Source organism: Zingiber officinale, unplaced genomic scaffold, assembly GCF_018446385.1.
Source record: "Zingiber officinale cultivar Zhangliang unplaced genomic scaffold, Zo_v1.1 ctg251, whole genome shotgun sequence".
Taxonomy (NCBI): Eukaryota; Viridiplantae; Streptophyta; class Magnoliopsida; order Zingiberales; family Zingiberaceae; genus Zingiber; species Zingiber officinale.
Window position 1 is genome coordinate 483,173 of NW_024589922.1, and position 25,584 is coordinate 508,756.

The window sequence follows — 25,584 nt, forward strand, 5'->3', positions numbered from 1 at the left end:
CCTTGTGTGTTAGAGAACACATCTTGTTCGTGTGGATACTTCTAGAGGATTGTCTACGTTGACAATCTTGAGATCCGGCACTTCCTTGGACGAGCGGGATTCGAAAAGGGCACGCATCAAGGGTAATTTTCTAAACATATAGATCTAAGAGTAGATCTAGTTAGTAAACTCGTACATGTAAAATTTTGTTCTATACTCTTCGCACGGATCTGTTGGCTAGGGAGTTTGGGGGTTTCCGCGATGCGAAAAATCGATTTTCGCGGCCCGAAAAACCCAACAAGGGGGAGGGAGAGGGAGAGAGAGGTATTGGATTTAGATTTTCAAAACCTAATCAACCAATAATGAATTGTGTATTAATTCTCTCTTAACCATATCGTCCTCTTTAATGAGTTGGATTAGAAAGTCAAAATCCAACTCATTATGCCTTAATAAAAATTTTACCCATTAACCCCTTGGTTTTGGTTCACAACTAAATCAAATTGATTTATTGCTAAATTAAATTGGTTCATGACTAAACCAAATAGAGTCCAACTCTTTCATAAGAGTTGTTTCAACTTCACAACTTTGGTTCATCCATGATTCCATTCTGACAAATATTTTCATATTTGTTTTATGAACGGTCCAACTAAATATTTATCTCTTAATTTGAAAATTCAATTCTCTAACTTGTTTTACATCTTTTAGAGACTCATAGTGCATGTGACCCAATAGGTTCCCGATTTACCTTTATCATAACTAGCATCCATGTTTAACTTTTGACATTCCAATGTCTTCAATTAGTGAGAAACAATTGATCGGCCGAACCAAAGTATAACTCATGTTAGTATAACTCATGTTTAACTAATTTGAGGGTTAGGGAAATTCTAATTCGTTTATAATTACACACGTAGAGTAATCATAAGTTGTGATCCAATAAAAAATTCTCTCATGGTATGAATTGTATTACGGATATTCGGTAAAATCATAAGACGATTATCTTAGCACATTTCTCAAAATCTAACATATAAAACAACTAATGCAAATAAATAAAATAACTAGTATTTACTAAATATTATGGATGATTATAAGAGACTGTATCGACATCAAATCAATCATCTCAAAGATCTAACTCATGAAGTAATGCGATAGAGTCAAGATAAAAATTTTATAAACACAAAGTTTTAATATTTTTCAATTAATTTTATAAAAAAACTTATTGTTTCGTTTGTTTATTTTAATCAAACTTTTTCTCTTACACGTGTTTTGAGAGAAGGGAATTTATTTTCCTTTTTAATAAAATCAAAAAATTTCTCAAAACACACTTCATCATTTTAATCGATTGCTGTTATTAATTGATTATAATATTTGGACGGAGGAACACTACCATATTCTATTTTCTTCATCGATTATAAAGATTTTTTAATCCAATAAATTATTTTAATTTATTATTTTAATTGATTAAATTTCTTCTTCTCCGTGATTGCGACGCTCACTTCTTTTGCCGCGATGAACGCGATTGCCGCAACGAATGCAGTTGACGCGACGAACATGGTTGTCGCGACAAACGTGATTGTTGCGACGAATGCAGTTGCCGTGATGAACACGGTTGCCATGACTGTCGATCGTTCGCCTCCCAACGTGGTCGTCAACACTCTCCGGCCTCGGAAGTCGATAACCAACATCCTCTCGGGGCTCAACAACAACGGCAAATCACAATCCAATCGTGATCTTGCAGTGACAACGACGGCAAAGACATTTTTTTTTCGATGAAGAGACAAGTTTCATGCTTTTATAGCTCTAAAACCATTGTTGTCTTTAATAGCATGAAACATAAAATAAAATTCACAATGGTCTCCCGAGACGATCTTGATCTCTGGTTGACATTGGAAGAGCGATCACGAAACAAAATCGAAAAGCTCTTCATCAAGTTCACGAACCAAATCCCTCTCACTGCTCAAATGTTCTCGTCAAATCATTACTCCTATCCCCCATGGTCTCATCTCCCTTTTATTACTTGGACGAAGCAATAATGCAGTAGTAATGAGATTACGTTACTACAAGCAGCAGTATTGTTAGTAACGCTAACCTGACCAACCAAGATTTCATCTACCTAATATCTAGTTTTGCTAACTTACTAGGATGCTTGCCAAATTTTTAATCAATCTTAACTCATTTGGAGTTTTCATATTGCATCTACAATGTATTCTGTCAAGTTTTTCTACAAATCAACTCTCTAATTATTTACTATATATCAAAGTACTGATTCAATTAGTTGGTGTATGCTTGTACCAGCACTAAACCCTCTTCTAGAGTAAAGAATCTACTAAGAAATGACCAAAACAAGAGGCTATTAATGTGGTAAGATACTAGTTATTTAAGGATTTTTATGGAGACTTGCTATAAAATTGAAGCTCAGGCTTGAAACATCGGTGCCCACTTTATGATAGTAATGAGCGAATTACCATAAATACGCCATCAAAATTTTATCAATTTTTTCATAAGTCGTTTTAATAGGGAGGGAGATTCTGAGAAACCTTACTGGTTGATTTTCCAAAATTTACGACTTGTGGATGGTCATAGAGAAGCGTAAGCACCTGCGCACACACTCTAAATGGGAGGAGAACGTTCAAAGGCTCAATGATGCTTGCAATTGGCTCTGGAGAACATCTAGATGAAGTTGGTGCTCACTTTGCAAAGCGGAGATCACATGTAAAGGAATAAAGACAAATTAGGGAGGAAGAGAATCTTGTTCAGATTTTACGATTAAATATATTACAAAAACGTTGCGCTGCCTTTTGTGAAGTTAGACGTCCTTATACAAGAAAATATATATTACCAAAGATTCTCAAGACAATCTCTTTGGACTTTTCAATGTTGGTTATTTTTAATGTCAATGTATACCACATAACACCTCTGACGTTTAAAACAATTTAGAAAATATATTTCCTCCAATGCTCGAAACTGGTACTTGTACAGTTACATTATGTTTTTAGTAAAAGCAGTCCTTATGTTTTTAGTAAAAGCAGTCCTGGAAACATAAATGTATCTCAACCTTGCAAAAGAAGCAAATCTATTGTTGTAAATTACATTACATAAACACATGATGAGCACGCAATAGAACAGAAGAAATCTTTGAGCTATCTTCATGACCATCTCTTCCTTTGAACAGAGTTAGAAGACACTCCTGAGCACATAAACTAGTACTTTTCGAATAGCTCTGTGCATGAGAAAGATGAGAATAGTGAACAGATGAAGTCCTTTTCGATCATGGGGATCCAATTTTACTGGACAGAGATGACCTCATATTTACAATGGCTGATCCATCTGCTCCCAACTTAATGGCTTGTTTTCCTGCTGCTAGGAATCTTGAAACAGCTCTTTCTACATATGAATTGGCTTCCGTGGCAGTCATATTCTTGTTTGTTTCACTGCTGAAGCTGGTCAAAAAGTAATCACCATTGAGAAATGCAGCCAATTGAATTAGTTCTCTCTGGAATTCTGAAAGCAAACTATCTTCTTTTGGATCAATGATTCTCAGAGAACGAACATCTGGTAATGTTTCTACAAGGGAAAAAATTCACCTTACACATTAACAATGCAGAAATCATCAGATACATTTCTTATTTGCAAGGTTTCTACCTATCACAGAGTGCTTGTTTTATCAATCTTCCTTTTTGAGCTTAATAAAAGAGAAGAAATAGTTCTATAAAAAAAAATGGAAGAAAGTGATCAGAATTTAGAATGAATGCATCATACTTGCACAAGAGCAATGTTTATTGGGACAATAGCGTGGGTGCTAGCAAGCATTATACTACAGCTCTAAGTGTTGGTGCAACCAACACCGATAACCGAACTTGTATTTTGATTATATAAAGGGTTTAAAATTAGACATTATGTATTTGATATTGGAGTTAAGTGTATCCCAATAGACCAGGAAGACCGGACATTAGCCATCAGAAGTTTTAGTGGATCAGAAAAACTAGACACCAGGCAGAAGATCAAATGAGTTGATCTAGCAGAACACTTGATGGGACCAGGCATCGAGTAAATAAAGTCCTAGTGGGTCAATCGGACACTAAACAGAAGAAGTTCAATAGGTTAGCTGGGTCGGATGTTTGACGAGTAAGTTGGGTAAGTCTTGGAGAGGCCTTTCAGTTCTGGAGAGCAGTGAGCACGCGTCCCATTTAGGATAACCTTAGGCGTTGATCCGATTGAAGAAACCAACAAAGGTTTTTAAGTCCCAACTCTGTTTTTCAAGATTATTATTGTTGTTATTGTACTAACTTTATTTAAAAAAAAACAGTCTTTGGTTGATTGAAGGGTTCGGTCGACTGAATATGGTGGTTCGATCGACCGATCGGATTAGATAAGAATAAATCAGATTCGGATCGAGCTAAGAAGCAAATAGGGTTCAGTCAACTCAACTGAACATATTTGGTAATTGAAGATCGGATATGATTAGATCAATCAATAAAGGAATTTCTGGGATTAGTCAATTGATCAGGAGGATTAGTCAATCGAACAAGAATGGGAAGCATAGATAGGATATGATCAAATAGAACAATAAAGGAAGTTTTGGAGTCCAATCGATTGATCAGGAGAACTAGTCGATCATATTAGATTAGTTATTTGATAATTAAAATTCAGTATTTGGGTGTACATTCTATATGTATATGATTTAATCTTAAACTCAATTAATAAAGTCACAATACAAAACATAGCGAGAAAAATTGCGATTGGATTACAATTAGTGAGTATTTCATCATTTGTAATTATATATGTATTGAAATCTTTCTTAGTCGATACATCGTTAATTAAGTGAGATTAGCACATGTGATACTCCTTAGTTTATCCAAATAGTCGATCCTAGCTCGTTGGAAACATAGGGATGTTGAGAGCTAACATGCAGATGCTAGTAAAGGATAACTAGTCCATCGGATATGACTTATTATGAGACTTCATATGGTACTTTACATGTCAATAAGATCTCATTGCAGCTCGAGTGTAAGTTTTCTTAGATTTAGAAGTATTCAAGTCATCTTGGTAGGCTTATACTTTGACAACTTGGATAAACATCTCCTAGGAGGTGTAGTTCTGGGATGATCAAGTCAATATGTCCGAAGGTGTTTGAATAGCCCACGGAGGATTTACCACTCTTTTTATAAGAAGACATACCTTATGATCTTTTGTCTGAATTATAACTCATAAGTTTTTGGCTAAAGCAAATATGTCAAGAGGATGACGTTCTTGGACATTTATTTTTCTATTTGAGTAATTTGAATTCATAGGATAAGAAACTACAACTTGAGGCTAGGTGTGACATAGTCAGCTTAGTGAGAATTGACACATATGTCCTGAACCACGTGAATATAAGATAAGTGAAAGGAACAGAAACACTGATAACTAGGTGTTGAAGGGCTCAGAATATGTTCTGAAGTCATTTGTGATTTTCGGGTCAATTGAGGGTTATGATATACTACTAGGTGTCACTGATAATATATTCATAATTAATGGTTAATTATGAATAACCAACATAACCGGGAACCTATTAGGTCACGCTTGTAGGTGCAGCGGAGGCCGGCAAGAGGGGGGTGAATTGCTGAAAACAAAAATTAAATTATACCCTCCTCGGATTTCAACTCAGAAAAGCAATAGTAAAATAATAACAAATAAAGAAATAGAAATTAAACAGACAGGAATTTAACCTGGTTACAACCAAGGAAGTTGTTAATCCAGGGCAATGAGAAGCGCACTAAAAAGAATCTCCTTTACTGAAGGCGGAGAAGCCTTTTACACTTTGGAAGCTTAGAACTATTGCTAGGAATGGCTACACGTTGATTGCTTGAGTTGTTGTTTCTTTCCTAGCTCCAGGGGCCTTTATATAGGTCCTGGAAATCTTATCTCGAGGCTCCAAGGCGCCTCCAACGAGGGTCCAAGGCGCCTCCAAGCGAGTGATCGGATAGAACTCTATCCGAAGGCAAACGGTCGGATTGACTGGGTTGAAGGCGCCTTCAACCCGATGAAGGCGCCTTCAAGCTGGAGGCACCTTCAACCTGGCTAAAGGCGCCTTCAAGCTGGCAGCTCAGCTTCTTGGCTTCATTTCCAGCTTGCTTTGACTTCCAACGCTCCGATCTTTTGGGTGATTGCGGCTAACCGGAATAGGGCTCACCCGAACCCAATTCCCGGCCTTCTCCTCGAGCAACCTTCCGTCCCGGCTTAACGTCCCTCGAACGCCGCGCACGCTCTTCAAGCCCACCGGAGTACTCTTCCGCAGCTCTCTCGTCCTTCGGACGCACCGAGCCCGTCGGCTCCCTTCCCGCGTCGTCCTTCTCGCTAGCTGCGTCTTCCGCTCGACTTCCTGTGCTCCTAAGCTCCTGTACACTCAGACACAGGGATCAAACACAGCAGGACCTAACCAACTTGGTTGATCACATCAAAATTACCACGGAGTCTAACAATCTCCCCCTTTTTGATGTGCATCAACCCAAGTTCAAATTAGGGTTAAAAATAGACAGAAAAGTAATTTTAAAAGAAAATTACTAAACTCACATATTAAGCATTAGTTTGCAATAAGTAAAATTGCAACACAATTTGGAGAAAAAAATATTAAAATTTTAAACTTTCTAACTCCCCCTTAACTTGTAACCTTTCTCTCCCCCTTTGATCATAGCAAAAATGGGGTACCACTAAGAGAATATTAAGCAAATTATTAAGGTAGAAAAAATTCTGAGCAAAAATGAATTTTTAAAATCTTACAAAAAAAAATTTCTAAGTTAAATGACTTCTTGAAATTTCCGAAAAAAAAATCTAAGTAATATGAACTTTTAGAATTTTCCAGAAAAAAAAATATTTCTAACTAAAATGAATTTTATAAAAATCATTTTCCAAAAATGTTTGATTAAACTTTCAAAGCATTATTTAATTCTAATTTTTAATGCTTTTTCAGAAAGTTAATTAAACATTTTATTTCAATATTTCAGCTTCCAGGTCGTGGTGAGGCACTAGGCCTTCTTGGTTATTGGAGCAACAACCACTTCCTTGACAAAGCCTTCATAAAGAAATTTACTGAATTTTCTTCTCTAAAAGCGCTAAATCTAATATTTCAACTTAGATTAAATATTATGATTTTTAAATTTCCATTTTAACTTCTCATAATTTCTCAATTCACAGTTTTTTATAATTGTAGCAAAAAATATTGAGCATGCAGAGAATTGTACATTTTCTATTGTTAGTTTGTCAAAATCTCTTAATTGACAAATTGTGTCTTTTACCTCAATATTCTTTAATAGTTTTTCAGTTTTTAATTCAAAATATTCTTTCGATGAAATAATTTGTAATTTACGAAAACCTTTCGGCAAAATATCAATTGAATCAATTAATTTGCCAAGAGGTGGAGACCATACCTGACTTACCTTGTCGGCGGTTGATTCTCCCCTTGTTAAGTTGTTTTCGTCTTCTGATGTTTCTCCCCCTTCATCGATGCTCATTTGTGATGAGCATTCTAGGTCTTCAAGTTGGAGTTCGGTTACTGGTTCTGTCTCGGCACTTACCTCAGTTTCGGACTCTTCTGACGTCGGATCAGTGACCATCGAGGAGTCGGATTCAACTTCAATTTGTTCTTCGTGGAGTTTTAAGAACTTTTCCCAAAGTTCTTTTGCGCTATTGTACTCTCCGACTTTGTCGAGATCTTCATTTGGTATTGTGGTTAGAAGATGAAATTCAGCCCGTGCATTTGCCATAAACTCGTCACATTGCTTCTCGTTCCAGAGGTATTTCTCGAGCTCTTCTCCGTTTGCTTTCTTTGGTGCTTCATAACCAGATTTCATTATTAAATAATAGAAAAATCAGAGTTAAGGTATACCTCCTTCTTTTGCTTCCATGAAGCAAACTCCCCCTCGAATGCAGGTGGGTAGTCACTGTCTCCGGCCATCGTTTTGATCGTTGTGCGTCAGTCGGCGGTTAGTCCTTCTGAGCGGTCTGACTCTGATACCAAATGTAGATGCAGCGGAGGCCGGCAAGAGGGGGGTGAATTGTTGAAAACAAAATTAAACTATACCCTCCTCGGATTTCAACTCAGAAAAGCAATAGTAAAATAATAACAAATAAAGAAATAGAAATTAAATAGAAGACAGGAATTTTACCTGGTTACAACCAAGGAGGTTGTTAATCCAGGGCAACGAGAAGCGCACTAAAAAGAATCTCCTTTACTGAAGGCGAAGAAGCCTTTTACACTTTGGAAGCTTAGAGCTATTGCTAGGAATGGCTACACGTTGATTGCTTGAGTTGTTGTTTCTTTCCTAGCTCCAGGGGCCTTTATATAGGTCTTGAAAATCTTATCCCGAGGCTCCAAGGCGCCTCCAACGAGGGTCCAAGGCGCCTCCAAGCGAGTGATCGGATAGAACTCTATCTGAAGGCAAACGGTCGAATTGACTGGGTTGAAGGCACCTTCAACCTGCTGAAGGCGCCTTCAAGCTGGAGGCGCCTTCAACCTGGCTGAAGGCGCCCTTCAAGCTGGCAGCTCAGCTTCTTGGCTTCATTTCCAGCATGCTTTGACTTCCAACGCTCCGATCTTTTGGGTGATTGCGGCCAACCGGAATAGGACTCACCCGAACCCAATTCCCAGCCTTCTCCTCGAGCAGCCTTCCATCCCCGCTTAACGTCCCTCGAACGCCGCGCACGATCTTCACGTCCACCGGAGTACTCTTCCGCAGCTCTCTCGTCCTTCGGACGCACCGAGCCCGTCAGCTCCCTTCCCGTGCCGTCCTTCTCGCTAGCTGCGTCTTCCGCTCAACTTCCTGTGCTCCTAAGTTCCTGCACACTCAGACACAGGGATCAAACACAGCAGGACCTAACCAACTTGGTTGATCACATCAAAACTACCACGGGGTCTAACAACGCTCACTACGAGTATATCTTAAAGACCTAAAAAAAGTTAGACAATAAGAATCTTATTTCTTAATAAAGAGAAATTAAGTCTGGTTGGACCAGACGAAGGGCAAATATGAAAAGCATGTGTTATAAAGGAAGCGCTAATGGACCACACCTCTTGTAGGCAAATAGGGCCACATCTCTTAGCGCTATGAAGGAAGCGCTAAGCGCTAATGTGACATGAGTTTAGGTTTTATGTTCATGCCTCATGCAGGCAAATTGGAATAACACATGTGATGTGGGCTTGGGCTTGAACCTCAAGCCTTAATAAAGAGGTATATAAAAACCTCTCCATGGAACAAACGGGTTAAGGGTTTTTATTTTTGTTCCCTCTTGTTTGGTGTCGCCCACCACTAAGAGTAGTCGCCCCCTTTGATGTCGCCCCAACCTTATGCCACCCTCCTTTTGCCACAGCCGATTCCCTTTGTGATAGCCAAAACTTTTGGCCAGCCTTTCTCGTGCCACCTAATTCTTTGGCCGACCTTCCCCGTATATCGCCGGATTGGTTGGTCTACTTCCTTTGTGTGCCTCCGGCTTCTCCTCTTGTGTTGCCGACCTCTCACCCTTTAGTGTCGTCTCTTCTATTTGGCTAGTACCAAACAGAGATGTAACTTGTGATTTGCGAAGTCATCTTGAAAATATCATGGTGTGAATACTGATAGAGGCAAGTCTTGTGAGGCTTGCTAGGTGATTTATTTTCATCTAATATCGTCGAAAAGGTATAATTTATAAACAACCTTTTTGATCTATGATTATGTCTTGCACATGTATGATCTAGTAGTTTTAGAATACGTAAAATTTTTAAGGAAAATGTTTTCACCTCCGCTGCATGTTTTATTGTAAAACATATATCATTTTTCGTATAATCCCAATATATGGTATAAAAGCCGCTTGTGTTTTCAACATAGATCATAGATCTAAGTTTTTGCATGACGAAAGTTGTTTTAAGTTTTCTCGGAAAAGACTGAAGATGTGCCTAGAATCACCAATGGTGGTAGCCACGTATTTCATGTACGATTAGGAATTTTCAATTTTGAAAATGGTTTCCGTTAGGAAATTATAATTTTGAAAATTGTTTCCTAATCCGTTAGGAAATTATAAATTTGAAAACTATTTGCTAATCCAATTATGAACTTCCAAATTTAGAAAATATTTTCTAAATCCTATTTGGAATTTCCAAAATTTTCTAAATTGTTTCCTAATCTACTTAAGGAATTTTCGATTTTTGGAAACTAGATTCTTAATAATGGAAATATGTTAATGTATGACAACTATGCCATGTTTATACCATATTTATACCATGACAACTATGTCATGTTTATAGCTTGTGTGAAATTGATCTCATGATTAATGGGTTTGATTTAACTTAAAGCATTAATTTGTTGGACTCACTTCAAGGTTAATGTGGACAAAGGTGGTTAATGTGGACAGAGGTGAAGTTAGGTGATATACATAGGATGTATATATGTTAATGAGTTAACAACCAAATGTGTTATGCAAATATCAATAGTTGATAGCATAAGGTAATAGTTATCTATGTGATATATAATTTTGGTATATTTCATACCTACCACTAGAACTAAGAATGACTTGTTAGACTCTCTCTGTTAGTTAGAGCCCTAGAGCCAATCATTTGATGATTGTATGGACTCATGTATATCATATTCTTGAATATTAATAAAGGCATTTGTTTGGTTATTATACTTATTTATATTAGTGCCAAATAGACTAAGTATAATAGCGTCCTTGAGTAGAAGGTTCATACCTATATCAATCGATTAGTTGAATCGATAGTGAGATGATATAGGGAACACTACTCTAAATCATTCCTAGTCGAGTATTAGCATTCAGGGACAATGTTAATACAATAAGACTAGCATGTAGGTCAACTCGATGACTTGATCTCACAAGTCATGGATATAGAGATATCAAGCTGACACATGGGTATGCATTAGAGAATGTATACTGAATGACCCGCCATGAGAAAGTATCATGGATCGTTATATGAGTGTCATATACTTTCTCATGTGGCTATTAGTATGACTATTAGTCCTTAGACCTGAAGTCACCATGGATCCCTACATAAGAAGTTATGTACTTTAGTTTCGTCAAACGTCACCCGTAACTGGGTGGACTATAAAGGCGATTACTGGGTATGTAACAAATTATGCGGAGGGATGTGAGTGATGTAGATGGAATCTATCCCTCCCATATGACGGGAGCGACATCGGTATTCTTGATAGAGTGAGACCACTAAGTGCATGGTCATGCCCAAATGAGTCAACATTAGATGTTGAGCTCATTTGATCGAGTGAGTCTACTTGGAGTTCAAGATTTAGATTGATTAGAGGATGACACGGTCTATGCCTCATATTGATCAATCTAAATGTCTATGATAGAAGGACACTTGTCATTATTTTGTGAGTAGTCACAATTGGTAGTCACAAGGTGATGTCGGATCTCGACATTCTTGTAACTTGGGTAGTAATGATGTGTTGCTAGATACCGCTCATTACTTATGCTCCTAAATGGGTTTAGGGCATTGCCAACGTTACAAGAACCTATAGGGTCACACACTTAGGACAATTAGATGGAGATTAGGTTCATATGATGAACCAAGAGGATTAGATTCATTTGATGAATCAAATTGGATTAAGAGTAATCCTAATTGGGCTAACTTGAGTTCGACTCAAGTTGATTCATGTGTTCAATGAGTCTAATTTAGATTTTGACTCATTGAATCAATTTAATTTAATGAATTAGATTCATTATATTAAGTTGGCTCGAATCAAATGGTTGGATTAGATCCACCATGGTAGAGATTGAGTCAAGTTTGACTTGACTTGAGAAGGAAGACCAAAGGTCAATTTTGACTTGACCTTTTGCCACCTCATTGGTGAGTTGGCATTAGGTGGACCAATAATGATGTTCCACATCATCATGGGTGCCACCTCATGGAAGTGACAAAGCCACTCTCTTAATGGTTTCATATTAATTGCAATTAATGCAATTAATGTGATTTTATGGTTTCATATTAATTGCAATTAATGCAATTAATGTGAATTTTGAAAAGTGGCCGGCCACTTGGTTTTGGGTGAAGAAATTCATTTTTCATTCACTAGTGTGCATCTTCCTCCTTCTCCCTCTCAAGCTCTACCTCTCCCTCTCCTCCCTTGGCCGAACCACATAGGTGCTAGCACACCTTGGTTTTGGTCATCTCCATCTAGTGTGTCCGTGTGGATACTTCTAGAGGACCGGCGCTTGACGGTCTTGAGATCCGGCATCATTTGGACGAGCGGGAACGCGAAGGGCATCGCATCAAAGGTATAAATGGTTTATCCTTATGTAGATCTACTGTAGATTAAAGTTTTCAAACTCGTACTCATATTTTCGTTCGGTTTTACCTTGCACGAGATCCGTGGCTTGGGCGATTCGGGGTTTCCGCGACGCGAAAAGCGGTTTTCGCGGCCCGAAAAACCCAACAGTGGTATCAGAGCCACGTGCAAGGCTTGTACGAGTTTATTTTTATTTTTATGAAAAATAAAACCTTCTGTGATTTTCTGTAAAAATTAGTTTTTTATGATTTTATGGGTAAGTGTCTCGGCACTTGTAGGCTTCGGCTACTGGAAAGATCTTTCAAAACCGGCTTCGTTTTGCCCCAAATCCTTTTGGGACAGCGAGCTTGGGTGCCATTAGATCGCAAAGGAGCAACTCACGATGGTTAGATCGTGGGTAGGGGTACTGCCCCTAACCCCGCAAGGGGATTTGCTCCGCGATCGCACCCGAAATCGCTAAAAACGAACCCGCCGGGAAGATTTTTCCGAAACGGCAATGTCTCGACCCAAATCGTTTTGGGACAGCGGGTTTAGGCGCTGTTGGATCGCAAAGGAACCCTCGCGATGGTTAGATCGCGGGTAGGGGCGATGCCCCTGGGCCCCGCAAGGGGATCCGTTCAGCGATTGCGCCCGAAACCGCTAAACGGGACCGCCGGGAAATTTTACTCGTAAAATTGTAAAAATTAATTTTAAAATTATAGAAAATTGTGAAAAATATATAATTTTGAATTATATATATTAATTTGTGATAGTCATGGCCCAAAGCCCAATATGATTGGTTGTGTTGTAATTAATAATACGGCCTGCGTGTCGTGATGTGTTTTCGCGTGTTGTATTTATTTTATTATTCGCGACCTGCGCGTCGTGCCTCGTCTTTTATTCTTGTTGTAAATTAGATTTAGACTCGAATGTAACTCGAGTTTCAAATTGTAATGTACAAATTGGAGCGGTGGAGGGTCCACATGAGACGGAGTTCCGAGGCGGGCACGAGCAACACAAGGTGGTCAAAGGGAGGCGCTTGGAGAAGCTGTTGACCCTAGGTTGACCAATCGATCTTCTCATTGGCTTGAGAAGATCGTAGTAGGGCCATGACTAAATCACAAATAGATTAATTAATTAATTATTATGTATTTGATGCATGTTTAATAATTAATTAATCAATTAGTGCCTTAACGATTAGATTAGATCTAAGTCGTGCACATGATGCACCCTTGCAATTAGATTAGATCTAAGTCGTGCACAAGATGCATTCTTCTCGATTAGATTAGATCTAGATCGAACCAACTCTAAATGCCTAACCGTGCCGTGATACCTATCGCTACCTCGATCACATGTATTGTTGAATCTGCCAAAGCAGAGCAATACATATTATCTTGGTAGGGTACGGAGGGACAATCTTGGTCCCGCCTATCAACGCATGGGTGAATACAAACTCAATTAGATTGAGTATTCCTAGTTACTCGGTTGGATCGAGTCAACTATAGGCATTATTCCAACGGTTGGAAAAGATAGGTCAAAATCACATCTATATTAACTCTCGGGCGTATTAGCCGAAGCTAACTCGAGTTTTAATATAAATGCGGATATTGATTCTATAAACAAGAGTTGCATAGAGATGTAATTGGTAATCGTTATCTACCGATCATACTAAGCCTTGGGCGTATTAGCCAAAGCTAACTCAAGGGTTAGTATGATGTGGATCTTGTCCCACAAGAATTATAGAATTCAGTGGGAGCATCATTTAATTAAAGGCCTAATTAAATGATTTTTAAGATTATGATATTTATTTCTGCAAATTTTCTGTTGTAGATAACCATGACGTCAAACACGAATTCCTTCTCCCTGCGATCTGTCCTTGAGAAGGACAAGCTCAACAGAGCGAATTTCCTGGACTGGTACAGGAACTTGAGAATAGTTCTCACCCAGGAGCGTAAGCTGTACGTTCTGGAGCAGCCCATTCCGGAGGCTCCTCCTGCCAATGCCCCGCGAGCCGACAAAGATGCTTACAAGAAGCATCAAGACGATGCATTAGATGTGTCCTGTCTTATGCTCGCAACCATGAACTCTGAGCTTCAGAAGCAACATGAGTTGATGAACGCTTACGATATGGTTGAACATCTTTGTCACCTATATCAAGGACAAGCAAGGCACTGGAAGAGGAACTCCAAAGAATACCTGGAAGATCTTAAGAAGAAGAGAAATAAGATTTCTACTTCAGGTATACATGTTATAGAAGTCAACCTCTCTATTTCTTCATCGTGGGTATTAGATACCGGATGTGCTTCGCACATTTGTACTAATGTACAAGCGCTGAGGAATAGCAGGGCATTGACGAAGGGTGAGATAGACCTACGAGTAGGCAATGGAGCACGAGTTGCTGCTATTGCTGTAGGAACTTATCATCTATCTCTTCCTTCTGGGCTTGTACTAGAATTAGATGATTGTTGTTATGTGCCTGCCTTGACTAAGAACATAATTTCCGTTTCTTGTTTGGACAAGAAAGGATTTTCGTTTATAATAAAGAACAAATGTTGTTCCGTCTATTTAAACGATATGTTCTATTGTAGTGCACCTCTGATAAACGGACTCTATATTCTAGATCTAGAGAGCCCTATCTATAACGTAAATACCAAGAGATTCAAGTCAAATTACATGAACCAAACATACCTCTGGCACTGTCGCTTAGGTCATATAAATGACAAGCGCTTATCCCAGCTCCATAAGGATGGTTTGCTGGACTCATTTGATTTTGAATCATATGAGATATGCGAGTCATGCCTACGAGGCAAGATGACCAAGACGCCCTTTAGTGGGCATAGCGAGAGAGCAACTGATTTGTTAGGACTCATACATAGTGATGTATGTGGCCCTTTCAATGTTGCTGCTAGAGGCGGTTATAGGTACTTCATCACATTTACTGATGATTTCAGTAGATACGGTTATGTGTACTTGATGACACATAAGTCTGAATCCTTTGAAAAGTTCAAAGAATTCAAGAATGAAGTACAGAACCAGCTTGGCAAGAGTATTAAGGTACTTCGATCAGATCGAGGTGGTGAATACTTAAGCCATGAGTTTTGTGACTACTTAGCTGAGTGTGGGATTTTATCTCAACTCACTCCTCCTGGAACACCACAGTGGAATGGTGTATCCGAAAGGAGGAATCGTACCTTATTAGATATGGTACGATCTATGATGAGTCACACAGATCTTCCGACATATCTATGGGGATATGCTCTAGACACGGCAGCTTTCATACTCAACCGAGTTCCATCAAAGGCCGTGATAAAGACACCATATAGGATATGGACTGGGAGAGATGCCCAGGTGTCTTTCATAAGGATTTGGGGTTGTGAGACTTACGTTCGACGTCAAGTCTCAGACAAGTTAGGACCCAAATCCGACAAGTGTTATTTCATCGGATATCCCAAGGAAACTAAGGGATATTACTTCTACATTCCCAGTCAGCACAAGGTAGTTGTGGCAAAGACTGGGGTCTTTCTAGAAAGGGACTTTGTTTCTAGAAAGACTAGTGGGAGCACGTTCGATCTTGAAGAAGTTCAAGATGCGAACAATAACACTGATGCCTCGATGGAAATTGAACTGGAACCACAAAGTGTTGTGGATGATGTTGTTCCATAAGGAGTTGAGGAACAACAACCGGTTCAAGTAGACATACCTCTTCGCAGGTCTGATAGGGTACGTCGTCAGCCTGAGAGATACTCATTTCTCTTGTCTGACCATGATGACAATGTGCTCATAGAGGATGAGCCTACCACCTATCAGGAAGCTGTGATGAGACCAGATTCCGAGAAATGGCTAGAGGCCATGAAATCCGAAATGGAATCCATGTACACCAACCAAGTATGGACTTTGGTTGATCCACCTGAAGGGGTAAAACCCATTGGGTGCAAGTGGGTCTTTAAGAGAAAGACTGACATGGATGGACTTATCTATAAGGGTCGCTTGGTAGCTAAAGGTTTCAAGCAGATTCATGGTATTGACTATGATGAAACCTTTTCTCCAGTGGCGATGTTTAAGTCCATTCGGATCATGCTTGCTATTACAGCCTACCATGACTATGAGATATGGCAGATGGATGTCAAAACCGCGTTTCTGAATGTAAACCTACTCGAGGATGTGTATATGACACAACCTGAGGGTTTTGTAGATCCACTGCATACTAGCAGAGTATGCAAGCTGCATAGGTCCATTTATGGACTAAAGCAAGCTTCTCGGAGCTGGAATCTTCGATTCGATGATGCGATCAAACAGTTTGGTTTCATCAAGAACGAAGATGAGCCTTGTGTCTACAAGAAGGTTGTAGGGGATATAGTTGTCTTCCTCATATTATATGTGGATGACATACTACTCATTGGGAAGGACATCCCTATGCTTCAGTCTGTCAAGACCTGGCTAGGGAGTTGCTTCTCAATGAAGGACTTAGGTGAGGCATCCCGCATTCTAGGGATACAGATCTATAGAGATAGATCTAAGAGATTGCTTGGCCTAAGTCAGAGTACATATATTGACAAGGTACTCCTTCGGTTTGCCATGCAGAACTCTAAGAAGGGATTTCCGATGTCACATGGCGTGAGTCTTCAAGACTCAAGGTCCCTCTTCTAGAGAGGAGAGAAACCGCATGGATCGGATCCCTTATGCCTCGCCCATAGGATCGATCATGTACGCCTGTACTGACCCGATGTCTCGTATGCTTTGAGCATGACGAGCGGATACCAGTCAGGTGAAAGTCACTGGATAGCGGTCAAGAATATTCTTAAGTACTTACGAAGGACTAAAGAATATTTCTTGATATATGGAGGCAATGATGAGCTAACTGTAAAGGGTTACAGTGATGCCAGCTTTCAGACCGATCAGGATGATTACCGATCGCAGTCAGGGTTCGTATTTTGCATTAATGGTGGTGTCGAAGAGTTGAGCAGGATCGATGAGTCGATTCTACAAGAGTATATTCCGCATCGAGGCGCAAGGAGGCGATTTGGATCCGCAAGTTCATCACTAAACTTGGGTGGTTCCTAGCATCGCTGAGCTCTATTGTGACAACAATGGAGCTATATCACAGCGAAGGAACCTCGCTCACACCAAGGACCAAGCACATACTACGGCGCCCATCTCATTCAGAGATTATCGATAGAGGAGATGTGAAGATTTCAGAGTACCTACAGAGGCTAACATCGCAGATCCCTTGACCAAGGCTTTGGCAGAGGAAGCATGATGGTCACACTAGGTCTTTAGGCCTTAGAGCCTATACTCGATTGGCACTAGTGCTAGTGGGAGATTGTTAGTTAGAGCCTAGAGCCAATCATTTGATGATTGTATGGACTCATGTATATCATATTCTTGTATATTAATAAAGGCATTTGTTTGGTTATTATACTTATTTATATTAGTGCCAAATAGACTAAGTATAATAGCGTCCTTGAGTAGAAGGTTCATACCTATATCAATCGATTAGTTGAATCGATAGTGAGATGATATAGGGAACACTACTCTAAATCATTCCTAGTCGAGTATTAGCATTCAGGGACAATGTTAATACAATAAGACTAGCATGTAGGTCAGCTCGATGACTTGATCTCACAAGTCATGGATATAGAGATATCAAGCTGACACATGGGTATGCATTAGAGAATGTATACTGAATGACCCGCCATGAGAAAGTATCATGGATCGTTATATGAGTGTCATATACTTTCTCATGTGGCTATTAGTATGACTATTAGTCCTTAGACCTGAAGTCACCATGGATCCCTACATAAGGAGTTATGTGCTTTAGTTTCGTCAAACGTCACCCGTAACTGGGTGGACTATAAAGGCGATTACTGGGTATATAACGAATTATGTAGAGGGATGTGAGTGATGTAGATGGAATCTATCCCTCCCATATGACGGGAGCGACATCGGTATTCTTGATAGAGTGAGACCACTAAGTGCATGACCATGCCCAAATGAGTCAACATTAGATGTTGAGCTCATTTGATCGAGTGAGTCTACTTGGAGTTCAAGATTTAGATTGATTAGAGGATGACACGGTCTATGCCTCATATTGATCAATCTAGATGTCTAGGATAGAAGGACACTTGTCATTATTTTGTGAGGAGTCACAATTAGTAGTCACAAGGTGATGTCGGATCTCGACATTCTTGTAACTTGGGTAGTAATGATGTGTTGCTAGATACCGCTCATTACTTATGCTCCTAAATGGGTTTAGGGCATTACCAACGTTACAAGAACCTATAAGGTCACACACTTAGGACAATTAGGTGGAGATTAGGTTCATTTGATGAACCAAGAGGATTAGATTCATTTGATGAATCAAATTGGATTAAGAGTAATCCTAATTGGGCTAACTTGAGTTCGACTCAAGTTGATTCATGTGTTAAATGAGTCTAATTTAGATTTTGACTCATTGAATCAATTTAATTTAATGAATTAGATTCATTATATTAAGTTGGCTCGAATCAAATGGTTGGATTAGATCCACCATGGTAGAGATTGAGTCAAGTTTGACTTGACTTGAGAAGGAAGACCAAAGGTCAATTTTGACTTGACCTTTTGCCACCTCATTGGTGAGTTGGCATTAGGTGGACCAATAATGATGTTCCACATCATCATGGGTGCCACCTCATGGAAGTGACAAAGCCACTCTCTTAATGGTTTCATATTAATTGCAATTAATGCAATTAATGTGATTTTATGGTTTCATATTAATTGCAATTAATGCAATTAATGTGAATTTTGAAAAGTGGCCGGCCACTTTGTTTTGGGTGAAGAAATTCATTTTTTCATTCACGTGTGTGCCTCTTCCTCCTTCTCCCTCTCAAGCTCTCCCTCTCCCTCTCCTCCCTTGGCCGAACCACATAGGTGCTAGCACACCTTGGTTTTTGGTCATCTCCATCTAGTGTGTCCGTGTGGATACTTCTAGAGGACCGGCGCTTAACGGTCTTGAGATCCGGCATCATTTGGACGAGCGGGAACGCGAAGGGCATCGCATCAAAGGTATAAATGGTTTATCCTTATGTAGATCTACTGTAGATTAAAGTTTTTCAAACTCGTACTCGTATTTTCGTTCGGTTTTACCTTGCACGAGATCCGTGGCTTGGGCGATTCGGGGTTTCCGCGACGCGAAAAGCGGTTTTCGCGGCCCGAAAAACCCAACACTCTCCAAGATTATTCTTATCTATAGCAGATATCAACCTACTTCGAGATAACCTACCATCTCCTGAATTAAAAGTAAGGGCTCTTGAATTTGAATAAGCAAGTGAGATCCTTTATATGAATATGAATGTTCGCATATCATATTTAATTTATCTCTCTTGTCAGGAATATTACTCATAAGTCTTTGGCCAAAGCAAGCATATCAAGAGGATGATCTTCCTGGACATGTGTTTTTCTATTTAAGTAATTTGAATCCACATGACAAGGAACTACAACTTGGGCTGAATGTGATGCAATTAGCATAGTGGGGACTGACACATAGATCATGTCCTAAACCAAGTGGATATAAGATAAGTAAAATACTGAAGGATTCAGAATAGTCATGATGTACTTCATAATTAATGGTTAATTATGAATGACTAATATAACTAGGAACCTATAGATCTCACACACTACGAGTATGTCTTTAAAATCTAAAAACAAATTAGAGAATATGATTCTCAAAGAGAGAGAAATTAAATTTGGTTGGACAGGCAAAGGGTAAATATGGAAAGTATTTGTCGCGATGAAAACGCTAATGAGCCACGCCTCTTGTAGGAGAGTTGGGCCTACTCATGTGGCATAGGTTTGGGTTTTATGTTCATGCTTCTTGCTGGCAAATCCGAACAATACATGTGATGTGGGGTTGGGCTTGGGCTTGGTCTTGGGCTTGACTTAATGAAGAGGTATATAAAAACCTCTCCATGGAATAAAAAGGTTAAGGGTTTTTATGTTTGTTCCCTATTGTTTGGTGCCACCCACCGGTATGAGTTGCCGCTCCCTTTGGTGATGCCCTAACCTTGTGCCACCCTCCTTGTGTTGCAGCTAGTTTCCTTTGTGCCGGGCAAAAATTTTGGCATGCCTTCCTCCTTGTAATGCCCAATTGTTTGGTCAACCTTCCCCTTGTGCCGCCGAATTGGTTGGCTGGTTTCCCTTGTGTGCCACTAGCTTCTCTTGTGCTACCCGCCTCTCTCCCTTTTGTGTCATCTCTTTTATTTGGCTAGTACCAAACGGAGACACAACTTGTGGCTTGCGAAGTAATCTTGAAGATATCTCGGCGTGGATACTAATAAAGGCAAGTCTTGTGAGACTTGCTAAGTGATTTCTTTTCATCTAACATCGTCGGAAAGGTATAATTGTTTAGCATATGTATGATCTTGTAGTTTTGGGATGTGTAAAAATTTTTAAGTAGATCGTTGCGCTTCCACTGCATGTTTTATCTAAAACATACATTTTGCATCCCGAAATCCCCAATAGATCGGATAAGCAAATTACGCGGGATTGATTTAATCAGATTGAAACAAGTAGGAAAGATTAGGGATTCACCAAATTCAAGCGTAAAGATCGTAGGATCTGATTAGGTTCAATCGACTAAACAAGTGATCAAAATTGACTGGATAAATTCTATAAAAGAGCTTCGGGATCTGAGACCCAAAATCACTTCTTCTCTCAATGATCACTCTCTCTACTGCTCTGTTCGTTCAAGTGTTGCTCAAATGCTAAAGCTCTCTGACAACCAACACCTACATTCTACATCTTCGTGTTGTCGATATTGTTATTTCATTGCACTTTATTTAATAGAGATTTAGTAAACTTGTTACTATCCTCTAATCTTGTACAAGCTTTCCTCCTTCGAAAGTTTTCAGAAAGAAGAGCATTAGTGAATTATCTATCCGAAATGATCCACGAGACCATAGGCCTTCGAGTAACCGTCACTGGACTGTGAAACAAGTAATCGACCTTGTCTTTCGAGATTTGTTTTTCCGTCGTGAATTTGTTTTTGTTTTTATAAAAGAAAAGAATAAGTTTTAAATGAGTGATATTCACCCCCACCTATCGCGCTTTTCGGTCATACACTACCTCTTTTTTACATTAATTGTAAATGAACTCAATGGACACATTCAAAACATGCTTCCATGATGCATATTATTTGATAATATTATTTTGATAGATAAAATAAGATAAAATTTATTTAGAAAAATATTATAATATGGTAGGGGATATATGTTGGATCTTCGTTAACCGGTGAGACGGAGGTGAATTGTCTCTAATAAAAGGTTGCACCTTTCTCGATCTTTGGACTTTAATTAACACACGCTAATTAAATAATAAAAATAATTTGCATAAAAGAAAAATAAGAGGCAAAGGTTTTACTTGATTAGCAAAATCCAAGGCAGTCAGGGAAGCCTCTTACAACCATTGAAAGTACTAGCGATTAAATCGAATACTACAAATGATTAAAACAAGTGTGTTATTCTAACTTCAAAGACCAGGGCTCTATTTATAACTCACTGATCGAACTAGCCGTTTAATGGCGTGGCGACTCCTGGGCGCTTGGATGTGGCCACCTCAATGTACTCCGCAATGGCTCTTAATCAACGACTTATCGGCTTCTGGGTGCCTGGACCCGGTCTGGGCACCTGAAGTTTGTTGACGTGGACTCCAGCTTTGATACTCTTTGTAATGGGTCGCCGATGTGGTTGAGACATATCGGGCACCTGGACCTGGTCCGTGCACCTGGAGTCTAGGCATCCGAACTTGGTCTGGATCATAGATGGTCTTATTGGGCCCAACATGTGGCCGAATCCAACAAAAATATGTTCCTAAGAATGGTCTAGTTTTGTATATGAGAGAGAAAATATGTGCATGAGAGAGAGAGAGAGAGAGAGAGAGAGAACATGTCTGAAAAAGTTGTCTGGCTAGGTGACAAAGTTCTAGTGCAATGCCTATAGAGAGCAGTAAGAGTTTAGAAGCAAGATGATCAAAATGTGTTTGATGTCTCATGATTCAAAGATTCAGGTGAGGTTTTACTTCCCTGCATGAGAGAGAGTATAAGGATTGAATGAGCCTTAAGCGAATCTTAGTAATTCTCATCTCTAATGACTTTAAGGGGGTTAATGGTCATCCTCATAATAGTCAAGCTTAATACTACAAACTGAGTAGATATAAATTTCCATTTTCCCACTTGGATTGCTCTCTACACTGTAAATTAATTGTCTAATTCCTCTTAAGTTTTCTGGAGTAGAATATCAGGTGAGTTCATCCTTAATCCAATTCCTGCATTATATTGGCAGTTGCCTATATATTACTGAGGTTGACATAAGTTATATGGATACTTCTAACAGCAACACTGTTATCATCACCTTCATCTTCATACAAACTTAATACTATGGTGAGTGAATTTTTTTATGATAAATTTTTTGCATATATTGATACTATGACAGTTTGTGGAGATTGGCTTAACTTGTTGAATTAAGCAACTTTACAGAATTAGTTAACCGGAACTAGTTAACCTTATCTATCATCACCTTGTGTTGTTGCAGACTTGTCTGAATTTATGGATCTGGCAAGTATACATGTATTTAATTAGATGCTCAAAACAACTCAAGATGGGGAGAAAGAAGCTACCAGGGCAGTCAGTTCTTGGAGAGGATAACTGTCCCACAATATCTTCAAAGGTTCCAGCCCATGCATCCCTCTTTGTTAAAAAATCTGCTTTAAGATTGAATAACTTCTTTATGGTTGCAGGAATTGACGAGTGCTCAAATTCTGAGGTTAAACTTGGACCATTCGCCTTACCTACCACTGCTCAATTTAATTTGGATAAACTGCTATTAGTATTCATAAAGATAATCTCAGCCACAACAAGCAGAAGAAAACATCAAGAAGTATACCTGTTCCCTTGTTGATCCACGGAGAAACCATAATCGTTGGAATTCGAACTCCCAATCTATCAAACTTGAAGAAGAAAGGCTCCGGTCCAACAATCCCATCAGGACTTGGAACGCCTTGATAAGGAGTAGTAACATGGTCGTAAAACCCTCCGTGCTCATCGTAGGTGATGATAAACAAGCTTTGATTCCACTGCGGACTGGACCTCAGCGCTTCGTACACTTCCTTGACAAGCTTCTGTCCGTTGGCAACATCATGCGAAGGGTGGTCGTCATCCGCCGGGTAATCCAGCAAATCGAAGTACCTCGGCTCGATCACGCTCAGACTCGGAAGCTTCCCCCTCCTAGCATGCTCCCTAAACGTCGAGAAAAAATGGAATTTGGAAATGTACTTCAACCTGCGCAAATTCTTGTAGAATAGAGTGGTGGGTATGTTCTTGAAGTAGATCCCGAAGTCTAATCCCTCTTCGTGGATCGAGTCGAAGATGGTGTTTTGCGGGTACCCCATGAGCAGATTGAGCTTGTCGTGGCGGATTGCGCCGTGGGAGGTGGCGGAGTAGACGAAGAGCCGATTGGGCTGAGTCGGCCCGGGGATCGACGAGAACCAGCGGTCGAACACCGCGAAGTCCTGCACCAGCGACGCGAATACGGGGATGCTGTCGGGGCTGAAGCCCTTCATGACGGCACGGGAGAGGTTGCGAGAGATGGAGAGGGCCTGCTGGACGAAGCCGGACATGGAGGGGACAGCGGCGGAGCCGAAGACTTGTTGCAGGACGTCCTCGAAGGAGTGGCCGGGGTCGGGGTCCACGAATTGGGCGTCGTCGGAGACGCAGATGAGGGGGGACCGAGGGTCGTCGGTGGCATGGGGGTTACATTCGGTGCCGGTTAGGCCGTCAATTGAGGGGTTGAGGGATTGCTTCATCCACCCAAGCATGTGATCGAAGGAGCGGTTCTCAAGGACCAGCACCACAATGTTGGCGATGGGACAGAGAGCCGAAAAAGAAGAACAAGGAGGATAGTGGAGAAGAAGGGAGGCGAGGGAGAGGTACACGAGAAGGGGGAGTCGCCGCATGGATTTGGGATGCGCTGCTGCACAGCGAAGTCTGGTGTAGAGAAAGAGGCACAAAATCTAGTTTCTTCTTCTACCGCGTCTTGTTAAAAACAGTCTCTCTCTCTGGTGCTTCACAGTCACAGTTATCGGTCACGCTGAGAAAGAGGCCGAATCCCCACCACTTCCCGCGACTGCCATGGTCGACTCAAGCAAGCGCCTAGTCCCAGCGCGGCGGCTATTAATTTTAGAATAATGACTTAATATATATATATATATATAAGAGATATTTATTTTAATTTTATCAAAATTTAAATTTCAGATTTTATGATGATAATATCTCCTCTATTAATCATTAGGTTGTCCCGAAAGAACATCCAAAATATGTAGGGTCAACATATTTTCACAAATAAATATGTCAATTTTGCTCAAGATGACATAAAGTGAATACGTTCTCTTCAGTATCTCCATCAATTCGTCCCATGGTAAAAGACGAATACGTTCATCCTCAGCGCTCCCGTCAACCGACCAACACGAAAAAAGTAAATCACGGATGACTACTAGTCTTTGAATAATGATTAACACATAAGAAAAATATTTACTTAGACTTTATCAAAATTCGTACCACAGATCTTATGATGACAACACTGAAATGTGTTAATTATTAGACCTATTTGAAAGGACCATATCAATTTTGTTCAAGATCCATGACCATGTCATGAAGACCTTTTTGATGTGGCAGACATCACATGCACGAACAAACCGGACGAAAACGATCACGGAGGAGTGTTGATCTCTAATTCTCTACCGGGTAAATCCAAACGATGCCGCCCCACATCAGGCGACGCCAACTGATTTCTGTCCGCAGCCGCCGTGTCCTCGATTCAGAAGGGCATTAGTGCTTTATTTTACTCTTGTTTTTTTTTTCACCATATATTAGTTTTTTTTTCGTTATTTATTGATCAAGTTGGATGGGCTAAAATTACACTGTTTTTTTTCCGTTATTTATTGATCAAGTTGGATGGGCTAAAATTACACTGTGGGTTCAAATAGGCAGTTCAAGCACTTTTTTTTTTTTTTTTAAGTTACCATTGGAACTGCTGATTAATCCATGTTTCTGTCCATTGATATTTTTTAAATGGTTCAAATTATTTGATTGTTTTTTATATAAATAACTAGAATAATTAATTGTTATTTTCAAACTCTATAATAGACTATTATATTTTATTATTTTTTATATATTTTTATATTTTTATCTTTCAATTCAGAAATTTTAAATCTTGAGACTGAAAAAGTAATAAAACTTTGAAGGTTTATAATACTTAAAGATTATCTATTTTTATTAAATATTTTTAAAAAATCATCCTTCTATCCCGGAAACATATAAAATATAAATATTGCAACA

General features: G+C 39.5%; 1 protein-coding gene across 1 annotated transcript; it reads right to left on the reverse strand.

Annotated features, from left to right (window-relative positions):
- Positions 1 to 2,898: 2,898 nt before the first annotated feature.
- Positions 2,899 to 24,399, reverse strand: LOC122037299 (non-specific phospholipase C6). The gene is made up of 3 exons (XM_042596749.1): positions 23,135 to 24,399; positions 22,869 to 23,045; positions 2,899 to 3,540 (listed from the first exon to the last, which is right to left on the reverse strand). The coding sequence occupies exons 1-3, from the start codon at positions 24,201 to 24,203 to the stop codon at positions 3,245 to 3,247; spliced, it is 1,542 nt and encodes a 513-aa protein (XP_042452683.1). The 5' UTR covers positions 24,204 to 24,399; the 3' UTR covers positions 2,899 to 3,244.
- Between the last annotated feature and the right edge of the window lie 1,185 nt (positions 24,400 to 25,584).

What these genes read in the sequence shown, in the direction of transcription:
- LOC122037299 (XM_042596749.1), bottom strand. Translation starts at nt 24,203, where the DNA reads ATGCGGCGACTCCCCCTTCTCGTGTACCTCTCCCTCGCCTCCCTTCTT. An exon ending in GTGGATCAACAAGGGAACAG is followed by an intron (nt 23,046 to 23,134) that starts GTATACTTCTTG and finishes TAAATTGAGCAG; the next exon opens with TGGTAGGTAAGGCGAATGGT. An exon ending in TCCAAGAACTGACTGCCCTG is followed by an intron (nt 3,541 to 22,868) that starts GTAGCTTCTTTC and finishes TTTCCCTTGTAG; the next exon opens with AAACATTACCAGATGTTCGT.